Source organism: Syngnathus acus, chromosome 8 (genome assembly GCF_901709675.1).
Source record: "Syngnathus acus chromosome 8, fSynAcu1.2, whole genome shotgun sequence".
Lineage (NCBI taxonomy): Eukaryota > Metazoa > Chordata > Actinopteri > Syngnathiformes > Syngnathidae > Syngnathus > Syngnathus acus.
In genome coordinates, this window is record NC_051093.1 from 1,057,448 (window position 1) to 1,085,377 (window position 27,930).

At 43.2% G+C, this 27,930-nt stretch overlaps 1 protein-coding gene and 2 long non-coding RNA genes across 4 annotated transcripts in view; 1 reads left to right on the plus strand and 2 right to left on the minus strand.

The window, feature by feature from the left end:
* LOC119126182 lies at positions 1-27,149 on the minus strand. The gene is made up of 4 exons (XR_005098611.1): positions 27,139-27,149; positions 11,689-11,696; positions 8,617-8,625; positions 1-109 (listed from the first exon to the last, which is right to left on the minus strand). It is a non-coding gene; the product is annotated as an uncharacterized LOC119126182 (long non-coding RNA).
* Positions 19,602-27,930, plus strand: part of LOC119126190 — a 9,113-nt gene continuing 784 nt past the window's right edge. The window contains exon 1 of the long non-coding RNA XR_005098619.1: positions 19,602-19,673. This is a non-coding gene — a long non-coding RNA (uncharacterized LOC119126190). The remainder of the gene's footprint in view (positions 19,674-27,930) is intronic.
* LOC119126082 lies at positions 20,235-26,671 on the minus strand. Of its 2 annotated transcripts, XM_037257116.1 has the most exons (3): positions 24,209-26,671; positions 22,130-24,133; positions 20,238-20,989 (listed from the first exon to the last, which is right to left on the minus strand). In XM_037257116.1, the coding sequence occupies exons 1-3, from the start codon at positions 26,033-26,035 to the stop codon at positions 20,771-20,773; spliced, it is 4,050 nt and encodes a 1,349-aa protein (XP_037113011.1). In that variant the 5' UTR covers positions 26,036-26,671; the 3' UTR covers positions 20,238-20,770. The 2 variants fall into 2 exon arrangements, with proteins under 2 accessions (XP_037113010.1, XP_037113011.1); XM_037257115.1 differs by having other exon boundaries at positions 20,235-24,133.

The following is a 27,930-nucleotide window of genomic DNA, read 5'->3' on the forward strand; positions in this document are numbered from 1 at the left end:
GGCACCAGTCTGCAGAAATGAGGAGATCGTTGGTGACTTTAACAAGAGCTGTTTTGGTGCTGTGAAGTGGTCGGAATCCGGACTGGAAGGGTTCATAGAGGTTGTTGGACTGGAGATGGGTGTGGAGTTGGGCGGAGACAATGCGTTCAAGGGTTTTGGAAAGGAATGAAAGGTTGGAGATGGGACGGTAGTTGGAGAGGTTGAGTGGGTCCAAGGTGGGCTTTTTGAGGACGGGGGTGATGGCTGCAAATTTATAGACAGTGGGAAAGTGGCCAAGGGATCGAGACTGATTAAAAAGCGTGGTGAGGTGAGGGAGGAGGACAGGGAGGCAGGCCTTAGTTAAGGTCGTTGGAAGGGGGTCGAGAGAACAGGTGGTTGTCTTGGATGCGGTGATGATGTCTAGGATGGTGGAGGAGTCGACAAGGGAGAAGGCAGTGAGAGAGGGGAAGGGCGGGAGGTCAGGAAGGGGGGGCAGGAGAGCAGTGGAGGTGGGGGAGGAGGAGTTATTGATGGTGTTGGTCAGAGAACTGTTGATTTGGGCGATTTTTTGTTAAAGTTGACAAGGAAGGAGTTACAGAGGGCGGGTGAGGAGGGTTGCTTGGTGGCCGGTGGCTGGAGCAATTTGTTGACGGTGGAGAACAGTATGCGGGGATGCCGGTTGGTGTTATTAATGAGAGATGAGAAGTAAGCAGATTTGGCAGCAAGAAGAGCATCACGATAGGAGGAGATGTGTTGTTTGAAGGTTTCGGCATGGACGGTGAGGCGGGTTCTTTTGTAGAGACGTTCGAGTTGACGGCCAGTTTGTTTCATGGAGCGGAGTTCCGGGGTGTACCAAGGGGCAGAGTTAGTGAATGTAACCGAGGAAGTTTTCCAGGGGGCTAGGGAATCAAGGGAGTCAGAAAGGATGTTGTTGAGCATGGTGGCAAGGTCATCAGGGGAGGAAGAAGTGGGGTCGGAGGGAAGGGCAGAGGATAAGAGCTGGCAAAGCGTGATTGGGTTTACAGTCTTGATGTTGTGGTAGGAGATGGTGCGTTTTGTGGAATTATGAGGCGAGGGTAGAGGGGCGGAGAAGAGGATGCAGAGATGATCTGACAGCGGAAAGGTGAGAGGACGGGGGTTGGATGTGAGTGGAAAGGAGGAGCATACTATATCCAGGGTGTGGCCTTTGGTGTGGGTGGGGAAGTTGATGTGCTGGGTGAGATGAAAGCAGTCCAGAAGGGAGATGAAGTCAGACGTCAGTGGAGCAGTTGGCTGGTCGATGTGGATGTTGAAGTCACCGATGAGTAGGAGGCGATAGGAGACTGAGGATACGATGGTGAGGAGTTCAGAGAGTTCAGAAAGAAAAGACGGATGTGACTTTGGGGGGCGGTAGATAAGAACAGCAGTAGTTGAGTTGGGGAGGGAAAAAGTGAGATATTCAAAGGATGAAATAGATGGGAGGTTGAGGTCCAATTCAGTGATGGGTAGGGACCGCTTATGGAGGACAGCAACACCACCTCCTCGCCCAGAGAGGCGATGTAGTTGGATGGAGTGGCTTGGTTGAGAGTAAAAAAAGTCCAGGGGCTGTTGCCATGTTTCACAGAGAAGGAGCAGATCCAAGTTATTGTCCAATAGTAGTTCGAAAATAACTAGTGATTTGTTGGAGAGGGAGCGACAGTTCAGCAGCGCGAGGGAGATGGATGAAGGAGCGGGGGTGGGGGAGCGGAGATTGTTGAGGTTGACAGTACGGGAGGTGGGGGTGACGGGGGGGCGAGAGGTAGTCCAGAAAGAGGGGATGGGTGAGCCATCAGGGAAATGTCGGTTAAAAGATAGTCCGGAGCTACGGTGGATGTAGCGGCGACGGCGGAGGATCCCAGCCTTGCTGGCAGCTGAGGCAGCAGCAGCAGGGAGACGTTGATTATTGTTGAGATGATGAAGATCAGCCGCAGTGTAGACAATTGGACGAGAAGTTGGTGGAATAGAAGCCCGGATTAGCGGAAGTGATAATTCATGGAGGAGATGAGACGTGACAGCAGATGGGAATAATCCAGATAAAATGGTAGAAGTGGCTAGTAGCTGGTTAGCTAGAAGTTGATAGGCAGTGAAATGCATGGAAGCAGCAGTGGACCGAGTCGTGATGTTGGTGGAGTGGGTGGTGGTGTTGGTCAATCCCGATTGTACCCATGCAAACGGCACGCCCCAGTGTGTCATGGCGGCACACAGCCGAGCCACAACCGGCGAGCTCGCAGCGAGCAGGTGCTCCCCCCGAGGACGCCGGCCAAGTGGCCAGAAAGTTGGGTTGAAGCCGTTTGCCGAGCCAAGAGCGAGCAGCTACAGGCTCAGAGCCAGGAGGTAGGAGGGTCCGGTTGGCTAGCTGGCTAGCGTAGCTCGTAGTCAGAGGGAGCGGGAACAGAGAGGTGCGAGCAGAGCTCCAGATATACGCGGTGGGCAGGTGAAAAGGCGAGAAAAATAAAAGAAAAAACGGGCACACTTAAAACGGGAAACACAAAACAGACAGGGGACAAACAAATAGCGGACACGGTTCGGGGTAGAAGCGGCAGTCAACAATCCAGACGCCAGCGTTGCTCTAACCCGGAAGACAAAAAAAGTTCAACTTAGTTCAAAGTAGGAGATGGACACCAAGATTACGACAGGGTCATGGGCAAGCACAGACTCGGAAGGCTGAATAACAACGGAGAAAGGCTGTGCGAAATGTGTGACATGAACGAACTAGTCATAACAGGTACGCTGTTTCCACATAGACATTAACAAAGCAACGTGGGTATCTCCAGATGGGAAGACCAGGAATCAGATTGATCACACACTCATCAATAAACGATTTAGGAACTCAGTGAATGATACAAGAGTACACAGGTCTGCAGACATTGGAAGTGACCACTATCTTGTATGTACAACAATTAAGCTAAGACTGAAGAGACGACAAAAAGAAAGGAAAAACACCAGAATCAAGTATGACATTGCAAAACTGAAGAACAAAAACATGTTAAAGACCTTCACTATACGTCTAAGAAACAGGTACCAAGTACTGGAAGAGGAAGAGCGAGGATGAGCAGGAGATGAAGAGGTAGAGCGTGACTTCCAAGTAATGGAGAAGACATACATAGAAGTAGCGGAGGCATTATTGGGTACACCACGGAAAAAGAAGCCATGGATCAGTGAGGAATCATGGAGCCTCGTAGAGCAAAGAGAAGAAATAAATAAGAAGATCCTGCGAACACATTCTGAAAGAATCAAGAAGCAGCTAAAAGAGAAGTATCCAGAGAAGAACAAAGAGGTGAAGAGAAGTATAAAAGCAGACAAAAGGAAATGGATGGAGGACATTGCAAGTGAAGCTGAAGCTGCTGCAAGAAAACAACACATGAAGACACTTTATGGACTAACAAAGACACTGTGCAACAAGAGACCCAGACACAGCAGTACTAGACAAGTATTGGTAACCTCTGTTAGGGTTGATAGATTATTTTGATCGTATGATTAATACAGGTTGGCGGTTGACCTTCTGACCACATGGTGCAAGGACAAGAACCTCCTGCTGAACGTCAACAAGATCAAGGAGATTGTTGTTGACTTCCGGAAGGGTCACACCTGACACCTGCCGCTGACCATCGACGGTGCTGTGGTGGAGAGAGTGAGCAGCACCAGGTTCCTGGGGGTGCACATCAGTGAGGATCTCTCCTGGTCCACCAACACCGCATCACTGGCGAAGAAGACCCAGCGCCGCCTGTACTTCCTGCGGAAACTCAGGCGAGCGTGTGCTCCTCCGGCCGTCATGACTACATTTTACCGTGGCACCATCGAGAGCGTCCTCTCCAGCTGTATTGCTGTTTGGGGTGGTAGCTGCACTGACTACAACATGAAGGCCCTCCAGCGCATAGTGAACACGGCTGGTAAGATTATTGGTGCTTCACTCCCCTCCTTGAAGGACATTTACACCTCCCATCTCACCCGCAAGGCGACCACGATTGTGAGTGACGTGAGTCACCCCGCTCACTCTTTGTTCGATCTTCTGCCCTCTGGGAAGAGGTACAGGAGCCTGCGCTCCCGCACCACCAGACTCACCAACAGCTTCGTACTCCAGGCTGTTAGGATCCTGAACTCTCTCCCCCCTTCTGCGTAGCGTCCTGTACTTTTGCGCTATATTCTGACTGTCTGCTGTATGCACACTTGCTCCGTTTTGCTCCTCTTATTTATTTATTTATTGTGTTATTTGTTTATTTATTATTTATTCATCACTCTTATTATTCATTGTTTGTGCCTTCTTGTTTTTATTTCGTGTTGTTTGCTTGTAGTATGTATGTCGTGTACTATGTCTTGTCACCGTGGGATAGTGGAAACGTAATTTCGATTTCTTTGTGTGTCTTGGCAGGTTGACAATAAAGCAGACTTTGACTTTGACTTTGACTTTGAAATGTAGACTATAATGATTAACCAAACTTCTCCTGCTCTCACAACGCATTAAAATAAAGTGGTTGCATCCTCTGCACTGGTTGACCAGCTGCAGAGGAAGCAATCAAAGTTGTTCTGTTTCCCCCAACGTCGTAAAACACCCCCTGCTCTGATTTGACCAGAGGCTGGGGGTTCACCAAACCTTTCCACTCTCACCCCCACCCTGTTTTCTCTCAATAAATACTCTCTTGCAAGAATCCAAAGTCAGACTACGTTCGAACATCGCTGTATGCCCAGTGACGAACGTTTTCTCCACTTGCAAGTGTCAAAAGGGCATACTGTCTCCCGTGTGGTTCTTGCAAATAAGTTAGAGTGAGCACCACTCTAACAACCTCGTTAGTGGAAGGGATGCAATTAAGATGAGATGGACGGAACACTTCGAAGAAGTGTCAAATAGAACGAGCCGGAAAACCCAATAACTGAAGAAGACGAACGTGAATTCAGCAACAGAATTGAAGAGATCACGGTAAATGAACCAACACTAAGTGAAGTCAAAGAAACAATAAAAAGACTGCAGAATGGCAAGGCAGCAGTAATTGACTCCATCACAGCCGAATTATTAAAAGCAGATGTAGAGTTTTCAGCAATGAAGGTACACCAACTGTTACAGAAAACATGGAAACATGAGAAGATCCCAACAAAGTGGAAGAGAGGACTAATTATCAAACTAGCGAAGAAGGGAAATCTCAAAGAATGCAAAAACTCAAGAGGCATAACCCTGCTCTCCATAGTGGGAAAGATACTGGGCAGGATTATAGTAGATCGAATAAAGAATGGAATCGATTGCAGGCTGAGAAAGAAACAAGCAGGTTACAGAACAGGTAGGGGAACAACAGACCAAGTCTTCATATTGAGAAACATAATTGGACAGGTATATGAGTGGCAAGCAACACTATACTTAAACTTCGTAGACTTTAAAAAAGCCTTCGACTCTGTACATCACGAAAGCCTGTGGATCATAATGAAGAAGTATGGAATTCCGGAGAAGATTGTGAGAATGGTCAGACTATTTTATGAAAACTTCCAGTGTGCGGTAGAAGACCAAGGGGAAGTATGTGAGTGGTTCAACATCAAAACCGGCATAAAGCAAGGATGCAATAAGTCAGGGTTCTTGTTTTTAATTGTGATAGACTGGATTATGAGAAGAACAGTTCAAGAGGGAGTAAATGGAATTAAATGGAAGCTGACATCAAAACTTGATGATTTGGACTTTGCAGATGATATAGCATTACTCTGCTCTACAAAACATCATATGCAGAATAAAACAGCCTGAATGGATGCAGAAGCCAAGTGAGTAGGACTAAAGATCAATACACAAAAGACAAAAACAATGAGAATAAATGCAAAAAAACAGGAATATATAAATAACATAAATCAATATCAATGAGCAAGATATTGAAGATGTAGACCAGTTCTTACTTGGGAGCAATAGTATGTAAAGAGGGAGGCGGTATGAAAGATCTGAAGAATAGGCTGTCAAAAGCAAGAGATGCATTTATCAAACTTAAAAAGACCTGGAGCTCCAATGACATCTCAAGAAGAACCAAGCTAAAGCTTTATAAGACGCTAGTAGTGCCAGTACTGCTGTATGGATGTGAAACGTGGAAAATAAATAAAGGAGACAGCAAGGCAGTTGATGCACAACCGATGCCTACGAAGAAAACTCCACATACATTGGCAAGACTACATCAGCACTAAAGACCTACTAGAAAGAGCTGAAATGGAGCCATTGAGTGAGGAAGTTAGGATGCGTAGATAGAAAATGATTGGACACATACTACAGCAGGACCACAACAACGACTGCAACACAGCCATGACCTGGGCACCAGAAGGAAAAAGAAGGAAAGGAAGACCGAAGACCACCTGGAGGCGTACTGTCGAGAAAGAAAGTAAAGAAGCAGGATGGAAGTCATGGTCCGAAGCGAGGACTGCAGCAGCTGACCGTGACAAGTGGAAGCGCTCTGTGAAGGCCTTATGTGCCACAAGGCACGAAGTGGAATAGACAGATAGACAGACAACAGCCAAATTAAATTACACCACATTGAAAGGCACAGACAGAATGCCATATTTTTTTTCAAATAAGACAAAGTTTAGAATGGTTAATTTAAATCTTGCAGCTAACATTTGTTTCATTCTTTGACAGCGGGGATGGTGGAACAAATTGCTAGACACTATGTGACGTTTGGTTTTAATTTGTTTTCAAAAAATCTTTGCAGAGCTTGCATGGTCTGCGCTCGACATAATCCGCAGGGAAATTTGCGCCCAAACCGGGGACAATTTCCTTGGGCGACATATCCGTTCCAACGAATCCATATGGATTTTATTGAATTAAGTAAATGTGAAGGAAAGAAATATTGTCTTGTAATAATAGATGCATTTTCGAAATGGGTCGAAATAATTCCAACAAAGCAACCAGATGCGCTATCAGTAGCAAAAGCGTTATGCAAAGACATTATACCCAGATACGGGATACCCGAAGCCATTTACAGTGACAATGGAACCCATTTTTTAAACAAAATAATAGATAGAATAGGACAGATGTTTTGCATAAATATTAGGACCCATTGTTCTTACCATCCTCAGTCCACGGGCCTCGTGGAGAGGATGAACGGAACAATAAAAAACAGGTTGAAAAAGTGTATGGAAGAAACTAAGCGGCCATGGGCTCAATGTGTAGATTTGGTCAAATTGTACATTAATATAACAAGTACCTTTAGGGTTAACACCCTATGAGGTCTTGTTTGGCAGACCGTTTAAACTGCCTCTCTTTACAACCCAATGGGAATTGGACAATGAGGCAAATCTGGCGGATTATATGCGGAAAACATTGGAAAAAGAGAGGAATTAAAATTACCGGAGGCAGGCGATTGTGTTTCCTCTCAACAGAATTTGGTGTCTCCAGGAGATTGGATCCTGATACGCAGCATAAAAAGAAAGCACTGGCATTCCCTGAAGTGGGAAGGTCCTCATCAGGTGCTGCTGACGATGCCAACAGCAGTAAAAATCGACGAAAGAAAGACGTGGATACATCTTGCTCATTGTAAAAAGATCATCGAGTCACCCAAGAAGGAAAGGTGAGCGAAGTCTGACAAGAAGGTGGGAGCAGAATTCTAGTTTCTGAAAATACCTGACGGTCAGTGAAATTTTCAAAGACACCCGACCTATTTAGGGGTTTCTCGGTGGACGTGGCTATGTCGGGATATATAAAATTTTCAATATTGGGCTGTTATGTCGTTTTGGTGATAAACATCTTGTTGTTTTTCCTACAAGGCTTGGGACCCTTTGAAGCTTTGACCCCACAAAACCTTACCATGGGGCAACAGAACAGAACAATGGGGTAACCAAACTTGCTTCTGTTCGGGTCAAGTGCACGGCTCCCATCATGGGTTCACACACGTCAAGACCTGCCCGCTTGCCGACAGAGAAACTGCCAAGATATGGTAATTTCTCAGCCTGTGTGACAAGCGAGGAAAAGGTTAAGATGGGTACTGTGATTTGCCTCCCGAGGGATGACTCAACAACTCTTTTCTTGCCATGGAAACAGATTGTTTTAATGAGCCCGGGGCTGGGGCACTCTGTGTATGCACTGAGTGCTCATAGCGCGCAGTTATGGTCAAGAATATGTGGTACCTATTGGCAAAGCGTTACCACTGGAGTTCCCTTGTGGCCGAAACAGGACCGCATTGGTCTAGTTCAGCGGTGGCCAACCAGTCAGAGACTAAGAGCCACATTTTTTTACTGTGTACCGCAAAGAGCCACATCACCCTCCCCCCCCCCCCCCCCCCCGAATGGGTTTGCCCCTCCTCCTTTGCGGGATTTCACCTCATGCGCATGCGCGTTTGACGAAAATACCATATTGAACTCAAGCGAAGCGAACACGCAGCGTTTGACGAAAATACCATATTGAACTGAAGCGAAGCGAACACGCACAAAAACAAACAAACAAATAAATAAACCCACAAATGTTGATATGAGCGTAAAGGAGCCGCATGAAACCCGGCAAGGAGCCGCATGCGGCTCGCGAGCCGAACGTAAAGGAGCCGCATGAAACCCGGCAAAGAGCCGCATGCGGCTCGCGAGCCGCGGGTTGGCCACCCCTGGTCTAGTTGGACCACAGATGAATGTGCTAAAATCCTCCGTCCCCTTATCCAAATGTTTAGAGAACGAAACGGGATTAGACTAACCATCAATACTAGGAATGATCCTTGTACTGTTTTAGTTCTCAGTCCCCACGCTTACCAAACAGATCCATATCATTTCATTCATGTTTGCGTGTCTTCTAAAATTATAGAACCAAAAGAGGCTGTCTATGCTCCTGCAAACCAGCCTGTTCAGGAGAAAGAAGGGCCTAAAGTCCCTCCAAAACATCATACATCAGGAGTGGTGATAAAATTAAAAAGGAAATTTTCAACTGATGACAGGCATTTCACAGATTGGAAATAATTGGCTCTTATTGACTGAGTCTGCAGCCAAAGTGGTAAAGTATAGCTGCGTCACATGCATGGGGCCTAGGCCGTTGTTGAGAGTGGTGCCTGCTGGAATACCATTATATTGTGTTATAGAAGTGATGACAAAGGCTGTACCAAGAAAGGACTGTAGTTCATGGAATGAAGCGTATCCTATTGTTGGATTTGGTCCACAATTTAGGGAGCGCTATCTGCGCCTCACGGCAAAAGCCATTGCCAATCACCTGTTATCCAATTCACTCACTGCGTGCTCGTTTAATTTCTTCAGATTTAGGAAAATGCAAAGACACTGAAGCAGAAATTAGACTTACACAGGTTGGTTGAGTTCAATCATAATTCTTGTTAAGAAAGCTCTGTTTTCAGGAAAGTACAATACAGCGCTGGGCCCTTCAAGAGCAGAAAGTCTCCATTCAGAAAAGGCAACGTTCAAGGTTCTTTGGTGAGCTTATATTCAGTTGCCCAGGCCGGTGTGGGGCGAGTCTGATGGGTGATGAGTCGTTGGGGTGGGGCGAGTTCGCAGTAGAGTTTGATTCAATGGGAGTGGGTGCGGGTTATGGACGATTCGGTGTGTGTGTGGGGGCTGCCGTCTTCCATCCTGTCTTTCGGCCTTGGGGATCATCTTTGGCCGAGTCCTTGGCTGTCTCCTTCTGGCACCAGCTGGTTTTATCTCCAAGTGACCTTCCTGTAAACATTCTGCTCCATTCCTACACTGTCGCACCTCATCCATTCGTCATTCTTTCAATTTTGTCATTTTGTACGAAATTATGTGAGCTTTTGGCTGTGACATCATCAATTTATTAATGTTCCCTGACGATGCAAAGTTAGTTCTTTTGATACTCCATGTCTTTGCTCACATCATTATATTCTTAGTTTAATCATGCTTCCCACCATATCTATTCTTTGTTAGGCAAAACATTTCCCTCTGTGCAGAGCGTTCAGTAGTAATCGAAAAGCTGGCGTCCCGCATTAGGCGACATATGACGTTTAGTCAAAACACAAGATATAATCAAGTACTGAACGGTCAAGACGACTCTGGCCGTGTCCATGATGTAGAGAACAAACATCAGGCATGCATTACACAGTTCCTTAAGGGTCATTAAGCTATTTAAGCAACATATCAAAAGACATTTATTTTGCAGTGCACAGAAATACATATTGAATCGTGAAGTTGTAGCAACCTCTGTTATTATCTTATATCAGCGTATCTGTTATTGTGGCTAGGCGGGTTTTGTGTCTTTTGACCCTATTCCTTCACACCCTCTGTTGACCTCAGTTTAACTGAGGTCACCACAAACCCATATGTGTTCGTAATCCCTCTGTCGGCCCACCACGTCCCTCTGTGGAGCCGCTTCAAGTCCCTCTGTGGGGCCGCCAATGAGTGAGAAAAATAAATATAGATGAAATTCATACCCAGACATTTGTAAAAGATGGAGAGGGGAAAGGCAATTAGCCTAGACGACATTCCAGCGACAGCATGGAACCATCAAGGAGAGATGGCAGGGGAGATTCTTACAAAGCGAGAAGATTCCCGAAAGAAGTGGAAGATGAGAAAGTAAATGTGAGAGAAAAATACATAAACAAATAACGAAATACATACATACACCTATACATGCATATAGACAGACAGACATCGAACGATCGCCCATTCGGTCACTCAGTCATTTGGTCTCGGTCATTCTGTCACTCGGTCAATCAATCAATCAATCAATCAATCAATCAATCAATCAATCAATCAATCAATCCCGCACTCACTCACAAGTGTTAATTAATTTGTAATAGTATTGCAAGCAGTTTAAACTCTATTGGAATATGTGAATGTCCATATCTGTTCCATCAAATTCTAATCCTACTTTACCTTTGTATAAGGCACAGGTATCAAACTCAAGGCCCGGGGGCCAGATGCAGCCAGGCACATCATTTTATGTGGCCCGCGAAGACAAATTGTGCTTCATATTCATGTGTCATTACTCGAATTGCAAATTGTCTTCACTTTTAATAATATTTTATTTTTAAATATTAGACCAGTTTTTTTTTTACTTGTCTGATTTGAAAACGAATTACTTGTCAGTTTATTTTGTAGCTTTTACTGTATATAATATGAGGTGCTCATACATATATTTGGGGTGACAGTCATAACAGCCCTCCAAAAGAAGCTATGACTACAATGCGGCCCGAAAATTATTATTATTATTATTTTTTATTATTTTTTATTTTTTTATTTTTTGACACCCCTGGTATAAGGGATAGCCTTTTCAAAGCATAGTCATCGTAATTTATTCAATCTGTTGTTTGACTAACATTTAATCATTGATCAATCACGTATCTTAATTCATGCTTTTCCTCCTTTGAAGCGACTATGTACTTCAAACCCAAACGCCACCATTTTATAGGGAAAAACTTTTGTTGAATCTATTTGTTTTCGCCATAATACTCCTGCAGTCATCTTAAATGTGTTCAATTTATCAATCCCTTCCATTGTTTATCCTGCAAATGAATCACGTGAATAATGTGTTATTCAAACTTTAACGTTCATAAGTTATCCACCTGTTCCAAATTCGTTTGGAGTCTGTATGTTATTGTTCCAATTCTTTACATTTAATACTCTCCCACCTATTTGATCCTGTTTTGAAAGGTCTACAATTTATTATAAGCTATTTTAAAACTCTCCACACTCGTTACCAGGCTTTGGCTCCATTCCACGATGTTGTCTCCTATTCACTTCATTTCTGCCGAGCTGTCTCTTCTCCTCCGTCTCGCATGTTGAAGACTTAAAAACCATCAATTCTGAAAACACTTAAAATCTCACAATTCCCCCCTTTATTTTTATTTTTTTTCCTCCCCCTTTCGACACATTCTAAAAAATGTGGCACTATGGTTAAAAGTAAAAATAACAATGTCCATGGTAACATACCCATCGCCAGCTGGACTTCGGTGTACCTCCAGATGCCATCCTGGCCTGGAATCACCAATTCTCAGTCCCTGAAACTCGACTGGCAGCATCTCACATGGCTGTATGAACAAAAGCCATCACCCTCCTGTAGCTGTGCATGCAGCTCTCCGGACAATAAACATCCATAATACCAAAAAATAAAATTCATAATGCTAAACAAAAAATAATCCACACACGGGCGCATGTCAAACGTATGAAATTGAAAACTGGAGCCTGCCGAGCCTGTCCTGAAAACGATCACATTTACAAACTCATTATGAAAAGTAAGGGGTTAGTTGTTAATGCATGTTCACAGACATGACACAAAATTCTCCAAGACTGCAGTTGACAACCTGCAAAGTAAACACGAGTTTAACAAATAAAGCACAATCTGCTCCCTGGGTTGCTGTTAGAGGCTGCAATACAATTAGGTAAAACATCAAAACAAAGCAAGTCATCACAAATTCCGTCACGTACATTTCGTCACACTGTCAGGTAAGTCCAGAGTTGTTGTCATACACTGTCTTGACTCAGAGTCTTGATTGTCAATGCTGGTATAGTCACGTCTGGTCATAATCTTGAATTGGGCCTTCTCCATTGAAGTCTTTTGTTGTCAATGGTGCCCCAGAGTAATCCTAAACCCATATTTAGTCCAAAATTAGCCCCGATCAATCTTGCTTTTTCAAATCTGTAGTATCTTTATATTTTTCAGGTGAGAGGAATGTTATCCTCTGCTGTGATTACATCACCCCAACTTTGAATCATGTTAACCATTCACAATACACCAACACCACAAGCACAGACTTGACATTCATACACCATTACAGACAAACTGTCATCCCACAACACATAAAAACGTACAATATTAAATTGTAAAAGGAACCATCCCTACGCAAAATTTTCTCCTCAATTAAAATTTCCCTTGTTATTTTAAATCCAAAATTAATATCTAATTGTCTGGTCTCCTGTCCTCTCATCGTTTGCCAATATGCAGCATGCTGGAACATGATTTAACTCCCCATTTAGTTTGCTCACATCTCACACTTAGACTATTTGACACTTCGTGTTGAGCTGTAACTTCAATATTTCCACCTTCCCATATTTCTTCCACTAAACAGTTCCATTTTGCTTTCAGTTTAAATTCATCCCTCCAAATAACTACCTCTGGCAAAGAACCAAAAAATTATAGCGCACTCCCTTTTACTGTTACCTAGTTCCTTCATTCATCTCCTCACAAGCATTACTGACCCTCCTAAAAAATAATGATACTAAAAATAATGTTTAAAAAACAATATACACAGCTTCCTCCTGCCACTTACACTATCACCTTGAAGATTAGCGTTCTCATTTTTGTTGATGCCAATTCTTAGAATTAAAAAGAAATGCTTACTCTTGATAATGGAGTCACGCTAAATCACAAATTTTGAAACCTTCTTCCATGTTCCCCCTTTGTACCTATCAAAACCAATTAGAAATATTTTTGCTGTCATGATCATCATTGTGGCCTTCACACTTATTGTTCCTGTACTTTAAATTGTCAATTTTTGTACATTTGAAGCCCTTTGAGACTTGCTTGTGGGCTATATACGTAAATAAACTTGACTTGCCTTGACTTTATTATTATTCAACTTCCTCTGCATTCTTCTGCCTCTTTTTTATTGATTTATTCTTTTTTTTTAAATTTTTTTTTTTTAGCTTAACTACTTCTACAAATTCATCTGATTCACTTCATTCCACTTTTAACACTTTTAACACATTCCAAATATTTACGTTTTTTGAAAAATCTACAAATTTTAAGCCAATATTTCACCATTCATTCTTCATGGCACATTCAATATTTCTCATTTTCTTCCACATAATTCCTCCAATTCACCTTCTTTCACTTTCCAATTCACCTTCTTTCACTTTCTAGATTAAAATTTCACATTTTCACTTTCAACATTGCGGTAACATTTTGCAAAATTTGCTTTTTCCCTTATAATTTCTAATTAATTTTCTCACTGACTCAACCCATTTCAATTTTTGAACCGTTCATCTTATGCCTACCTATTCCAAAACTTCCCACTTTTGAAAAATTTCAAATTTTCAACTTTAAAATTCACGCCCAATTTTACAGAATTCTTTCTATATTTTCATCCATTTTCTGACCACTTCAACACGTTCCCCGAATTTTTATTCAGCCTCTACGCCTTCACACGCAATTTCTACAGAAATGACAAATTCTAATTATTATTGTTAATCCTCCGTGACCCTCGTAAGGACGAGCGCACCAGTAATGGATGGATGGATGGATTGTTAATCCTAACCCCAAGTACCTATCATAAATTGCCATTTAAATCAATTGTCGCAAGGGTCATGTCACTGTAATTGTTATTTAAAAACCCTACTGTATTCTTTTTTAATTAAGTAGTGCCCTGTATTACTATTTTGCTGACTATCCAGAATTCCAACTTTCTTATGGCCCCTCACCCCTTCAAACTCAAATATGCATCCTATAAATCAGTCACAGTTGATGTGTAATTAAATTCTGTCGTTTTGATAAAGGTCAATTAAGTTTAGCAATTCAGCCTTCTGTTGCCCGAATTCAAATTTTCACCGGTCCAATTATAAAATGTCATTATTTCAATTAGATTCATCATGTCTTCGAAATGTTATGTTACATATAGAAATTTATGATTCAAATGATTTAATTTTTATCGATCAATGTACACTTTGCAAAGTTTCTGATCACGCTGTCGTATGATTTGTTATTATTAGTGCATCTTCACTGTCCATATCGATGTATTTTGTTTTTTATCCCCGTTTCAATGTCAATAAGCAGTCTTATTATTCCCTCTTTTATCAAAACTCCTCAGTTATGTCCGCCCCAGCACCCAAACACACTTCCATCCCTTTTGTCCCATACTCCACCAACTTTGTAATGCTTCAGCAGTCTTTAGCAATGTGTCCAGTTTGACTTCATGTGCCTCGTGCAAGTCTTTAGCAGCCTCTCCTCTTAGATTCTCATGATGATGACTCAGGGCTGGATTGTCCGCCATTCTCAAATGCGTCCATCTTGTCTTTATTCTTTCAGTCCATTTTCTTTTTGATCTGCAACTGTGTGTATTCCACCAACTGTATGGTTCTCGTCCTGTGAAGAGCTGTGCTTGCCCCCTTCAAGCATGATAATAGTTCCCGTTGTTCTCCCAAAGGTCAAAGGTGTCTCATGACCAGGGACAGTCCTCTGTTGATTTTGAGACAGCCAGTGGAGTACGAGGACTCAGTTCAGGACTTGTGCCACACGCTAGGGCAGAACACACTGGGACACAAATTTCACAAAACTATCTTCGTGTTATCAGTCTTCCTGTGTAGTATTTGTTCCTTACACCCCAAATCTTCCTATTAACATTTTGTCTCCTACCAGTTGCGCACACTCATCATCTTACTATCAAGCCGCCCTTATCAAATGCTTTTTTTTTTTTTTTTTTCTGAGTAATCCATCCACCCGACCCATTAACACAGCTAAAATCCTCGTTCCAGTGTTTATCATCAAATAAAGTTCCGAAACCCTTTGTATTAAACTGTAATGTAATTTAGCAATCTACCAACATGGTTGTATATGCGGTGAATGTTATTGTTCAATCTATAGGTCATACAGCGCCTGTGTTCCAAATATGACACTCCTCCTTGATTTACCATCTCATATGTTATTGTTGTCAGCAGCGCTAAATGATAGTGCTTGAAAGTGAACATCTTATCGCCCAATTTAAAACACATGCCACATTTGAGCTAGTATTTATTCATTTATTTATTTGCCATCCTCATGTGAGCTGGCATATGTCAGATTTAAAATGTAATTTTGCTTTTAATTTTAAGTCTTTCAAAATTGCTATATCCTTACTGCACCGAGAAAAACAGTTAAATATATCTTTAAAAGCAAACAAAAACAATCTCTGCTCCTGCACAGACTCTTAAAAGTGGCACCCAAATGCCAGCTTACAACTCAAACCTCCTCCTTCACTCTCACATTTTTTGATAAAACAGTCTACTTATCTAGACACTGTCATCACGTACTAAATAATGGCCTCCAAATATAATGTTGTTGCTGTGGTCCCTCAAAACATGTGACTAGAATTTGGACAATTATTAACCCCCATCAATTGATCAATTATCTCCTCACTAAATTCCTAGCCTGTTAACCTATCTGCATAAAGAAAACATTTACAATGCAGGCGATAAGAGAATAACAAGGAACACCTGAACCCTAACCCAAGAACACAAGAAAAACATAACAATAAACAAAATAAACCCAAGTGCTCCAAATGTTTCCTCATTAAAATTTTAGCCTTTTTGTGCAGAGCACCATTTCTAATCATTGACCTAATTTTATCCTTAATTTAATCCCAATCACGAATGCCCCCTACTTAATAATTTACTTGGTGTTCTTTTAATAAAAAGTGCCCCCTTGCAATGTCGTTTTTATTTGTTGTTTTTAACTCTAAGTGATTCAAATCTTTGATTTATTCTCACATGTAACCACCTTGCATAGTCTAATGTCCTAATCGATCAATAATTCCTCCTAAATTTAACATCTGCAATCACAATTTATGTAATTTGATCCAATTCAATAATGCCTGTTCTCTCTTACTCTCACATTTTTTATGAGGGCTGGGCACTCTCCTTTTTGGACCAGTTTCTGCCCACAACCCTCAGATTATTCTATAATTTCTAATGTTTACATTTCACAATGCCAATCTGATAAACCATTGTCTACGAACCATCTTCGTGCAACATTTTAACCCAATTCCATCATTTATAACAAACTGATACACAAAGACAAACATAGATAACACTCGGGCCCACAACATAGACATGACAATCTTCCCAGTTGATGACAAGGGGGGGCAACCGAAGTGTGGAGAGCCTCGCCACCACCACGTCGTGCAATGCAACCCCCCACCTCTGTCCAGAATATGCATTTGTGCCCACCTGACCGTTTGGCCCAAACTTTAGAGCCGCACCCTTTTGAAAACAAAAATGGTTACAGTTTAACCCCACCACACAATGGGATATAACCTTCATGCTAATTATATATATATTCTTTATCAAATTCTTTTTAAGCCATTTTTTCTGACTCCAACTCACATGCCAAATATAAATCAACAATTTTATACAAATCAACTTATTGTTCTTCATGAACCACAAATCATCACTTCCACCCCATGAACAGCACCACCACAACTAATCACTCACTTCTCTAGCTGCGTCGCTGTCCCATCTGACAGCCCAGCCTGCTTTCCACACAATATCATCATAGTCACACTTCAACAATTATGTAGCGACCTGGTTAACCCAGTTACCCTTCGCCCTAGACAACAATATAAGTCTCTAAGGTCGCACTATTGAGGTCGCCAGGCATCCGTCCTGCTATATCAGCGATGCCGTCACCTTTTTTTTTTCTTTTTTCTTTTTCACGAGTCCCCGACTCGTATTGGTGGCCTGGCCGATCCAATCGACCCTGACCTTAGGCAACAGTACAAAGTCCCTAAGCGTCTACTATTGAGGCCACTCCGGTGCCTATATGCTAGCCATTGGCATCCCACAAGTTCCACGGTGTGAGTTTCCTTCGCTGATCAGACGAAGTCCTCACCACCTTTCTCCTTTTCTTTTCCACAAAACATCACTTTTTCACCAGTTCCCATACAAGCATAAATGTAGTATATACATACAACCACAATTCCTGAACACAGAGCTAAAATTATTAATATTTAATTTTAATTTTAATTTTACTCCGCTTTCACTCCACAACATTGCTGAACTGGGAGATTTTTATAAAAAAAAAATTCCCCCTTACCTTTTGTGTTGATCGGACTGCAATATTGTTGAGCAAGAGCGGAGATGGAAGAATCCTTCCTGGAGCATGCACTTTCCCTTCTGAAGAAATCACGTCGGATGGTCACCATTTGTTGGATTTGGTCCACAATTTAGGGAGCGCTATCTGCGCCTCACGGCAAAAGCCATTGCCAATCACCTGTTATCCAATTCACTCACTGCGTGCTCGTTTAATTTCTTCAGATTTAGGAAAATGCAAAGACACTGAAGCAGAAATTAGACTTACACAGGTTGGTTGAGTTCAATCATAATTCTTGTTAAGAAAGCTCTGTTTTCAGGAAAGTACAATACAGCGCTGGGCCCTTCAAGAGCAGAAAGTCTCCATTCAGAAAAGGCAACGTTCAAGGTTCTTTGGTGAGCTTATATTCAGTTGCCCAGGCCGGTGTGGGGCGAGTCTGATGGGTGATGAGTCGTTGGGGTGGGGCGAGTTCGCAGTAGAGTTTGATTCAATGGGAGTGGGTGCGGGTTATGGACGATTCGGTGTGTGTGTGGGGGCTGCCGTCTTCCATCCTGTCTTTCGGCCTTGGGGATCATCTTTGGCCGAGTCCTTGGCTGTCTCCTTCTGGCACCAGCTGGTTTTATCTCCAAGTGACCTTCCTGTAAACATTCTGCTCCATTCCTACACTGTCGCACCTCATCCATTCGTCATTCTTTCAATTTTGTCATTTTGTACGAAATTATGTGAGCTTTTGGCTGTGACATCATCAATTTATTAATGTTCCCTGACGATGCAAAGTTAGTTCTTTTGATACTCCATGTCTTTGCTCACATCATTATATTCTTAGTTTAATCATGCTTCCCACCATATCTATTCTTTGTTAGGCAAAACATTTCCCTCTGTGCAGAGCGTTCAGTAGTAATCGAAAAGCTGGCGTCCTGCATTAGGCGACATATGACGTTTAGTCAAAACACAAGATATAATCAAGTACTGAACGGTCAAGACGACTCTGGCCGTGTCCATGATGTAGAGAACAAACATCAGGCATGCATTACACAGTTCCTTAAGGGTCATTAAGCTATTTAAGCAACATATCAAAAGACATTTATTTTGCAGTGCACAGAAATACATATTGAATCGTGAAGTTGTAGCAACCTCTGTTATTATCTTATATCAGCGTATCTGTTATTGTGGCTAGGCGGGTTTTGTGTCTTTTGACCCTATTCCTTCACTATGACTAAAGCGTTGAAAGATGATAAACCTGTCTTTTCTACTGACGTAGCAGCAGCAGATTTTATATGTATAAAATTGATGGAATCGCAAAGCAAAGTCGGTGTTCTAAATTCTACGTGGTGCAGGACTACAGTGGATCAAACAAGTCCTCTGCTGGCACGGAGTAATGTTTGGTTGTGTGGGGGGTCTAAATTATATAAACTATTAAAGGAGGCCCAGGGTTCTTGTGCTTTGATGTCATTGCTTTTACCAATCTCCATTTTTTCCAGCTATGGCAAATGAGATCCAATTAGCTGCAGCAAAGTTTTATAATCCCGTGGAGCTGCCGGGAGTCCCGGTACTATCCAGAAGGCGACGTTCTTGGAGGGGGGACGACCCGACATACATCGACGCCATTGGAGTACCGCGAGGCGTGCCAGATGAGTAAAAATTGGCTAACACGATTGCGGCAGGGTGGGAGTCCATTTTCTTGTGGGTGACGCCCAACAAGAATGTAGACCGTATCAACTACGTCCACTACAATGTGCAAAAGCTGGGGAATTATACAGAGGATGGCTTCATTGCGGTGAAGGAGCAATTGGCTAGCACCTCATTGGTGGCTTTCCAAAACCGCATCGCAATTGACATGATTTTGGCCAAGAAGGAGGTGTCTGTGCTATGTTTGGGAGTGAATGTTGCACATTTATTCCTAATAACACGGCACCTGATGGTCTCTCAGCAGAGCCATAAAGGGACTCCGGATGCTAAATCGCAGACTGAAGGAACACTCAGGAGTGGACACCTCCATCTGGTCTGATTGGTTCGACAAGACCTTTGGAAAATATAAAAAATTGGTGTACTCTATCTTAATACCGTTTTTTTCCATGTATAATGCGCAAAATTTAACTAATTTATTATCCTAAAATCTTGGGTGCGTATTATACATGGGTACAACAATTTTTGAAGAAAATCTCCTTCGAAATAAAACTTGAAATCACCTTTCTTCTTGTTTGTTGTCAATCGCGCATCGCATTCAGCCATCCTGCCCAACACACTTAGTCAGTAAAATTCATAATTGACGACACATCGTTTGATGCGATGATGCAATCCTTGATGGTGTGTTATTGTCAAATATTGTTTGTTTTTTAATCTCCATCGCAGACCGGATATCATACGGAGGCCGCCATGACAGTATGCGCAGAACGGATGCGCAAGACACGTCAATCGCGCATCGCATTCAGCCATCCTGCCCAACACACTTAGTCAGTAAAATTCATAATTGACGACACATCGTTTGATGCGATGGTGCAATCCTTGATGGTGTGTTATTGTCTGTAGCTCCCTCTTGTCAATCAGGCGTACAAGCAGTTCTTCAAAACGGGCATTTATTAAACTCCTTCTCCACACACATGCCGTGAGAACTCATTGCCGCATTTGCTCGAGGGAGAAAACGAAGAAAAACGTAAATCTTGACAATACAGGTCTTCAAAACTCCGGTTTCACCAATAAACAAAAATGCTATCAGAAAGGAAACTAAATAAGCATTCCTTGCCTTCTTCATCACTTGCTTATGCAAACGGAAACGTCGCCACCCGGTGGCTCAAAATCAGACACACTCGCCCTTGTGTAACTCACAAAAAGGAACCGCTAACACAAAAACTAAAATTGGTTCCCACTTGGAAACAGAGCTTAGCTCAAAACGTTACATATCAGTGCATTTTCTTATGGCAGCTACACTCCCACCAAATCACTTGTGATTTTCTTCAACTATCTGAGATGAGTAGGACTAAGTGAAAAAGGGTAAGTATAACTGAGGTAAGTATAATTAAGGTAACTATAACTAAGGATTAGGTCATAAGCTAGCTGGCGCTAGGGAGGGGAGCTCTAGAGAGGGTAGACTGGAGGTCCTCATTCTGCTTCAAGCAAGGTCACAGTCTTATGTATAGGTCTCTCCAGGTAGGTTTGCTTGTTGACTCGTTTTCCAGTGTCATTTAGTTCTGAGTCGCTGATCAATAACTGTATCTTCCTCACATGACCATCTTCACTTGGGTACACTTGTGTGACCTTAGCCAGCTTCCATTCATTTCTTGGTGTACTTTCATCCTTTATAATCACTATGTCATTGATCTTTGCATTTCTCTTCGTCTTGTTCCATTTTTCTCTCTGTTGTAGATTCAACAGGTACTCTTTCTTCCATCGGGACCAGAATTCTTCAGTTAAGTATTGCACTCTACGCCATCTTTTCCGTAAGTACAGGTCTTCCTTCACAAACTTTCCAGGAGGAGACAGGACTATCGAGGATTTCATCGTCAAAATGTGATTAGGCGTTAGAGGCTGTGGCCCTGTGGGATAATTGAGAAGGTGAGTAGTTAGAGGTCTGCTGTTTATGATTGCCATTACCTCGTACAGGTAAGTCCTCAAAGATGAGCTATCCAGTCTTCGAGAAGACTGATCCAGGATGGATGTCAGCACACTCCTAATGGTCCTGATGTGCCTTTCCCAGGCGCCGCCCATGTGGCTTGCAGAAGGAGTGTTCATCACAAACTCACAGCCAAGTTCTTTTAGGCTCTCTTGATCCATCTCTTTTACAGCTTCAAGGAACTCGCGTCTCGCACCCACAAAGTTCGTACCTTGGTCTGATCGAAGTTGTCGAACATTTCCTCGTAGAGCGATGAATGCGCGGAGCGCATTGATAAAAGCGTCAGTAGTCATGTCATCAAGTAGCTCTATGTGTACGGCGCGAGAACACAAACAGGTGAGTAGCAGACCGTAGCGCTTTAACTCCTTTCTTCCTTCCTTGACGTAGAAAGGACCAAAACAATCCATCCCACAATAGGTAAAGGGAGGAGTGGTCTCCATCCGTTCATGGGGTAAGTCTGCCATTCGTTGGTTCTCCGTACACCTTCTGAACTTTCTACACTTGACACACTTGTAGATGTAGGATGACACCGCTTGACTGCATCCAAGTATCCAGATTCCGTTTGATCGTAGCTCATTCATTGTTATGCCACGTCCTTGATGCTGCACCCTTTGGTGGTAGTGCTGGATCAGTAGTGTTGTTATGTGGCTGTTCTTAGGCAAGACTGCTGGATGCTTGATGTGTCGATGCAGTGCAGCACGTTCCAGTCGACCTCCCACCCTTAGGATACCTTGCTGGTCCAGGTAAGGGTTTAGTTTGGATAGTCTGTTGTCCTTGCTTATGTCCTTCTTAGTTTGAAGACCTTGTATATCCTTTGATAAGGTTTCTCTTTGGACAATGCCTATGATCGTGATTTCTGCTTCTTTTCTTTCTTCGAGACTCGTGGCTTCATTGATTCTTTCTGTCAGACCCTTGAGCTCTTTGACACGTCGTTTGAGTCTAGCGATGGCTTTGACTAACATCATCCAGCTGGAGAACTTCTGGAAGCGATCAAGCAGTGAGTCTTCCGTCGTCAAGGTCTTGCCCACGAAGGCCTTTCGAACTTCAGTGTCTTCTGCTAACATCTCTCCCACCTTGATGTCTCCGCTGGGAAGTTCTTCACGCCAGAGAAATTCGGGGCCAGTAAACCAGTTAGACTCGATGAGCTCTTTTGCCCTGAGACCCCTTGATGCGTGGTCTGCAGGGTTTTCTTCTGAAGCCACATATCTCCATTGACTGGGCTTGGTACTGTTCTTGATTCGCTGAATGCGGTTGGCCACGAATACATGAAATCTTCTGGCGTCGTTGTTGATATATCCAAGCACGACCTTTGAGTCTGTCCAAAAGATTTCCTGAGCATCTTCTAATTCCAACTCCCTTTTCAGCAGGTCGCTAGTCCGCACAGCAACAACAGCTGCGGACAGCTCAAGTCTTGGCACTGTAGTTACCTTCGTGGGGGCAACTCTTGCCTTGGCCATGACCAAGGAACAGTGGATTTGTCCGGATGTGTCTATTGCTCTCAGGTAAGAACACTCTCCGTAGCCTGTGACACTTGCATCTGAGAAATGATGAAGTTCATATCTTTGGACCTCTTTGAAACTGTCTGGTAGGTAGCATCGTTGAATCTTGATGTCAGCGAGGTTCTGTAGGTCTAGGAACCAAGATTCCCATTGTGGCCGTAAATCAGCAGGTAAAGGCTCATCCCATCCGATCTTGTCACGGCACATCTGCTGTAGTATTTGTTTTCCAACGAGAATGAAAGGTGCTACAAACCCGAGTGGGTCAAAAATAGAGGCTACCATCGACAACACTCCTCTTCTAGAGAGCGGACGCTCTTTGACCACTACTCTGAATTGGAACTGGTCGGAGGCAACACACCACTCGACACCCAGAGCCCTCTCAATCTGCGGCTCGCCTTTGGCTAAATCTTGATTACGTACTATTTCAGCACACTCTTCTTTGGGAATCGATGCAAGTACTTTCTGGCGATTGGAGATGAACTTGTGAATTCGCAGCTTGCCATTACTGCAGATTTCTCTTGCTTCAGCGACTAACTGTATTGCTTCTTCTTCAGTTGTCACACTTGTTAGTCCATCATCCACATAGAAGTTTCTTTCTATGAATCTAATGGATGTTTCTTTGAAGTGACCTTGTCCTTGTGCAGCGATGTGTTTGAGGCCATAGTTTGCGCAGCCGGGTGATGAGGCCGCCCCAAACAGGTGTACTTTCATGCGGTAGACCGCTGGTTCTGACTGTAGGTCGCCGTCTTCCCACCACAGAAACCTCAAATAGTCTCTGTCCTCTGGTCTGACATGAAACTGATGGAACATGCGTTCCACATCACACATGATCGCTACTGGACCCTTGCGAAAGCGACAGAGCACGCCTACCAAGGTGTTTGTCAGTTCCGGTCCGGTAAGCAGGTGGTCATTCAGTGACATGCCTTGGTACTTGGCTGAGCAGTCGAACACGACCCGTATCTTCCCAGGTTTATGAGGGTGATACACCCCGTGATGAGGAATGTACCAGGACGGGCTTTTGTCAAGTTGTTCTTCTGTGACTTTCTCTGCATCTCCGCGTGCAATCATCTCACTCATGAAGGTCTTGTAGTCCTTCCGATATTGCTCGTCCCTCTCCAATCTCTTTCTGAGACACTTGAGACGGTGATCTGCACAGATTCTGTTCTGTGGCAGGCTTGGCCTTTCTTCTTTAAATGGGAGAGGCATTTCGCAACGTCCGTCTGGCTTCGCTTTGATTCCTTCCTCCATTATGGATAGAAAACGTAGATCTTCCTGTGAGATATGAGCATCTTCGGCTATTCTTTCGTTGAAGTCTGATTCGAGTGCCTTAATGACTTCTGGTGGTGTGATGACTTCCTTGATTTGTGTTCGATATATATATCGTACTTCACTTGGTTGATAAGCCTGTGACTCAATGTGTGTAGTCACTTGTTTCACAACGATCCTGTGGCTGCTTCCAATTGCATCTCCATAATCGACGCAGGGATCTGCACAGCCAACTATACTCCAGCCCAAGTCTGTTCGTTGAGCGAAAGGCTCATTATCCTTTCCTGACACCACTTCTCTGGGCAACAGGGCCTGAGAACAGTTGTAGCCTATGAGCAGGCCAATCTCACAGTCACATAAAGGAGTGATCTCTCCAGCAAGGTGCTCTAGGTGAGGCCATGATCTTGCTGTCTCAGGTATGGGGACATGACTTAGGTTTGCAGGAATAAACTCTCTTGTGTAGGTTACTGGGAGAGATATTTTCCTTGTCTCATTATAACCTCTGACCTGCAGTCCAGTTAACTTCTGACTCTGGATGACGGTATCTTTGGATGACATCGTGGAGAGCTTTAATTGCACAGGCTGTTTCTCTGTAACTAACACTTCTGCCGTTTCTTGCAGGATGAAGGTGGTGTCGCTTTGGTTGTCCAATAGAGCGTATACGCGCACTTCCTGCTCTGGATTACTTGCTGTGGACAGCCATACAGGAACAACTGTGGAGGAATAGGTGCTCCTCTTGTCTTGCACCACTCTGTTAGCTGTTGCCTCTACTGGTGTCTCTTCTTTCTCTTCAGACTCTGATAAGTCTTCCTTTTTCTTAAAGCGTCTCCCACTCTCCTTTCTTTCGCCATCCTCTTGTTCTTTCCTATCGTCTTCCCTTGGACGATTTTCATGTAGACATGTTGGATGCTTCCTTTTGCATGTCTCACAAATGCTTCTCTTCTCACAGTTCTTGGACTGATGTCCTGATTTCAAACATCCAAAGCAGAGCTTGTTTGTTTTCACAAACTTGACTCGTTCTGCAGTTGTCTCTTTCAAGAACTTTCGACATGTCTGTAAGCCATGATTTGACTTCTCACAGAATACACATCCTTTAGCATCTGTTTTCTCTTCAGAGCTACTTGCTAGCACCTTAGCACCAACACTTCGTGTTTTTTGTGGCTTCTCCTTTCCACCATCTCCAGACTTCAGAGCGTGAAGGGAGGTAATCGGATTACAAGCTATATCGGCTTCCTCTGTGACGAATTCCACGAACTGATCGAAGCTGGGGAAAGTCTCATTTTCCTTTTCCATCCTGGTCACCCTTCGGTTCCATCTTGCTGTAAGCCAGTCGGGGAGCTTGGAGAGCATTCGTTGGTTTTCACCACAGTCGTTAAGGACCTCCAGGCTCTTTATTTGCGACATGGCTGCTTGACAGCCTTGAAGGAAGTCTGAGAACTCTCGTAGCTGAATGCTTTCCTTGGGTCCTATGTTTGGCCATGAGGCCAGCTTATCTCTGAAAGCCTTAGCAACCATAAAGGAGCTTCCATATCTTTTTTCCAGGACATCGAGCGCTGTCTGATAGGCTGCATCTGTTCCCAGAAGGAAGTATCCCTCAATGGCTTTCCTTGCTGGTCCACCAACATATTTTTGTAGGTAGTAGATTTTTTCGTTCGCTGGTATATTCTTTCTGCCTATCAGCGTTTGAAAAGACATTTTCCAGCCCTTGTACTTTAGTGGATCTCCACTGAAAACAGCAGGCTCTGGTGCTGGGAGACGGCTTACACTGAAGGACTCTGCTAGTACCTTGGCGAAATCAGTTGTGCTATCCTCTTTGGGAGTAGTTATAGAAGATTGCATCCTTGTGATTAGTTGTGGCGTGACAGCAGGTTTTGAGTCGAATGTAAGCCTTTCTCGTTTGGGCTTATAATCCTTGAATAGATCCAGCAAGTCTGAGGTTGAGCCTTGTTCTTGTTTATACACTTCTAGTTTGGCCTTGGCGGCATTCATCTTTTTTATGGTCTCTAAGCGTTCTATCTTTCTGCGCCTTTCTTCCAAGACCTGTTTATTTGCAGCACATTCTTCTTCTTGTTGTGCAAGCCTTTGTCTGTACTCAGCTTCTAGGTTTCTGAGTTCACGTTCCTCACGCTCCACTTGCTCTTGGACTTCCAAAGTGGCTTCATTTGCTGCTAATTCTGCTGCAGCTTCACTTATTTTTGAAGATTTACATGAGGATCTACTTGAGAGTGATGATCTTGAGCTTGCACTGCATGCTTCTGATACTTCTAATGAGAACACAGAGCCAGTCTCAAACCACTCTATTTCTTGCTCGTTATCTTTGTCTTGGAGATGGTTCCAAGCATGCTCTAATATCTGCCTTGAGACAGTGTCGCAGGTGTCTGTTCGACGGCGTGTCTCTTTATCAGGGATTATGCATTTGCGCAGGTCTTCGTACGCCTGCTGTACATCATTTGATGCTTCTTTTATCTTGTTGATGAGAGTTTGTAGGTTCTCTTGAGAAGAGGCTCCCTCTATCTCCTTCCTTGATTTCTTAGCAAGAATCTTCCACTTGTCATAGGTACGTGAGAAACGATGTTGGAGACCTTTGAGTTTAGTCTCTTCGAGTTCTTGTCCCTTCTCAGTGAGCCTTCTAGATCTTTCACTTCTTCTTATTTCATCTTCTGGGGCAGGTCGTTTGCCTTCACTTATTTCAGTCTCCCCCTTAAGAGTTTTATCTGCTTGCTCACTATCAGCATCCTCAATGCCTTCTAAGATTGGAGTTATCCCTTCTATCTTGGACACATCCATTTTAGGAAGTCTCATGAACTCAGTATTTATCTGATTTACTAATGTAATGATGTTATAGTTTTATCACTTGACTACAGTAGGCTATCTTGAATTACTACTGACTCCTGTAATTTACTTTATCAACCAACCTGTCTAATATATTGACTAAATGTACAATAAACTTAATTTTCATTGCAATGACTTAATCACTTAAATGTTGTTCTACACCTTTAAATGTTCGCAAATGAACTTGTTTTCAAATGCTATGAATGGTCGTTCACACCTCAATCAGACATTACTAGGTGCAAATAAGCAAGCACTTAAACCTTACAACATGCACACATCACCATAACATTGCACAATTTAGCACTTGTAGGTCCCTTTACAGCAATTGAGGCTAGTCCACCTTTAAACATTTAACTTGTTCAAATGTTTACTTATTGTTGACTGGCACCCCAAGCTCTCTGGACTCAGGTAGCTACTTGTGTAGGCAGGTGAATGTACAGTCTCTTATCTGTCCGATGGAAGAGGTGAGTGAAGTGACTTGCTTGTAGCTGTGCCGAACACCGTCTTGTTCTGGCGCCGGGCTGGCTGAGTTCTCACTGTAGCTCCCTCTTGTCAATCAGGCGTACAAGCAGTTCTTCAAAACGGGCATTTATTAAACTCCTTCTCCACACACATGCCGTGAGAACTCATTGCCGCATTTGCTCGAGGGAGAAAACGAAGAAAAACGTAAATCTTGACAATACAGGTCTTCAAAACTCCGGTTTCACCAATAAACAAAAATGCTATCAGAAAGGAAACTAAATAAGCATTCCTTGCCTTCTTCATCACTTGCTTATGCAAACGGAAACGTTGCCACCCGGTGGCTCAAAATCAGACACACTCGCCCTTGTGTAACTCACAAAAAGGAACCGCTAACACAAAAACTAAAATTGGTTCCCACTTGGAAACAGAGCTTAGCTCAAAACGTTACATATCAGTGCATTTTCTTATGGCAGCTACATTGTCAAATATTGTTAGTTTTTTAATCTCCATCGCAAACCGGATATCATACGGAGGCCGCCATTACAGATGCGCAGAACGGATGCGCAAGACACGTCAGCTATATAAAGAGC

Excerpts from the sequence above, each read along its gene's own strand:
- LOC119126082 (XM_037257115.1), bottom strand. The coding sequence starts at position 26,035 with ATGAATGCCGCCAAGGCCAAACTAGAAGTGTATAAACAAGAACAAGGC. Across the intron at positions 24,134-24,208 it reads ACAGGATCGTTGTGAAACAA|GTCATCACACCACCAGAAGT; the intron begins GTGACTACACAC and ends CAAATCAAGGAA.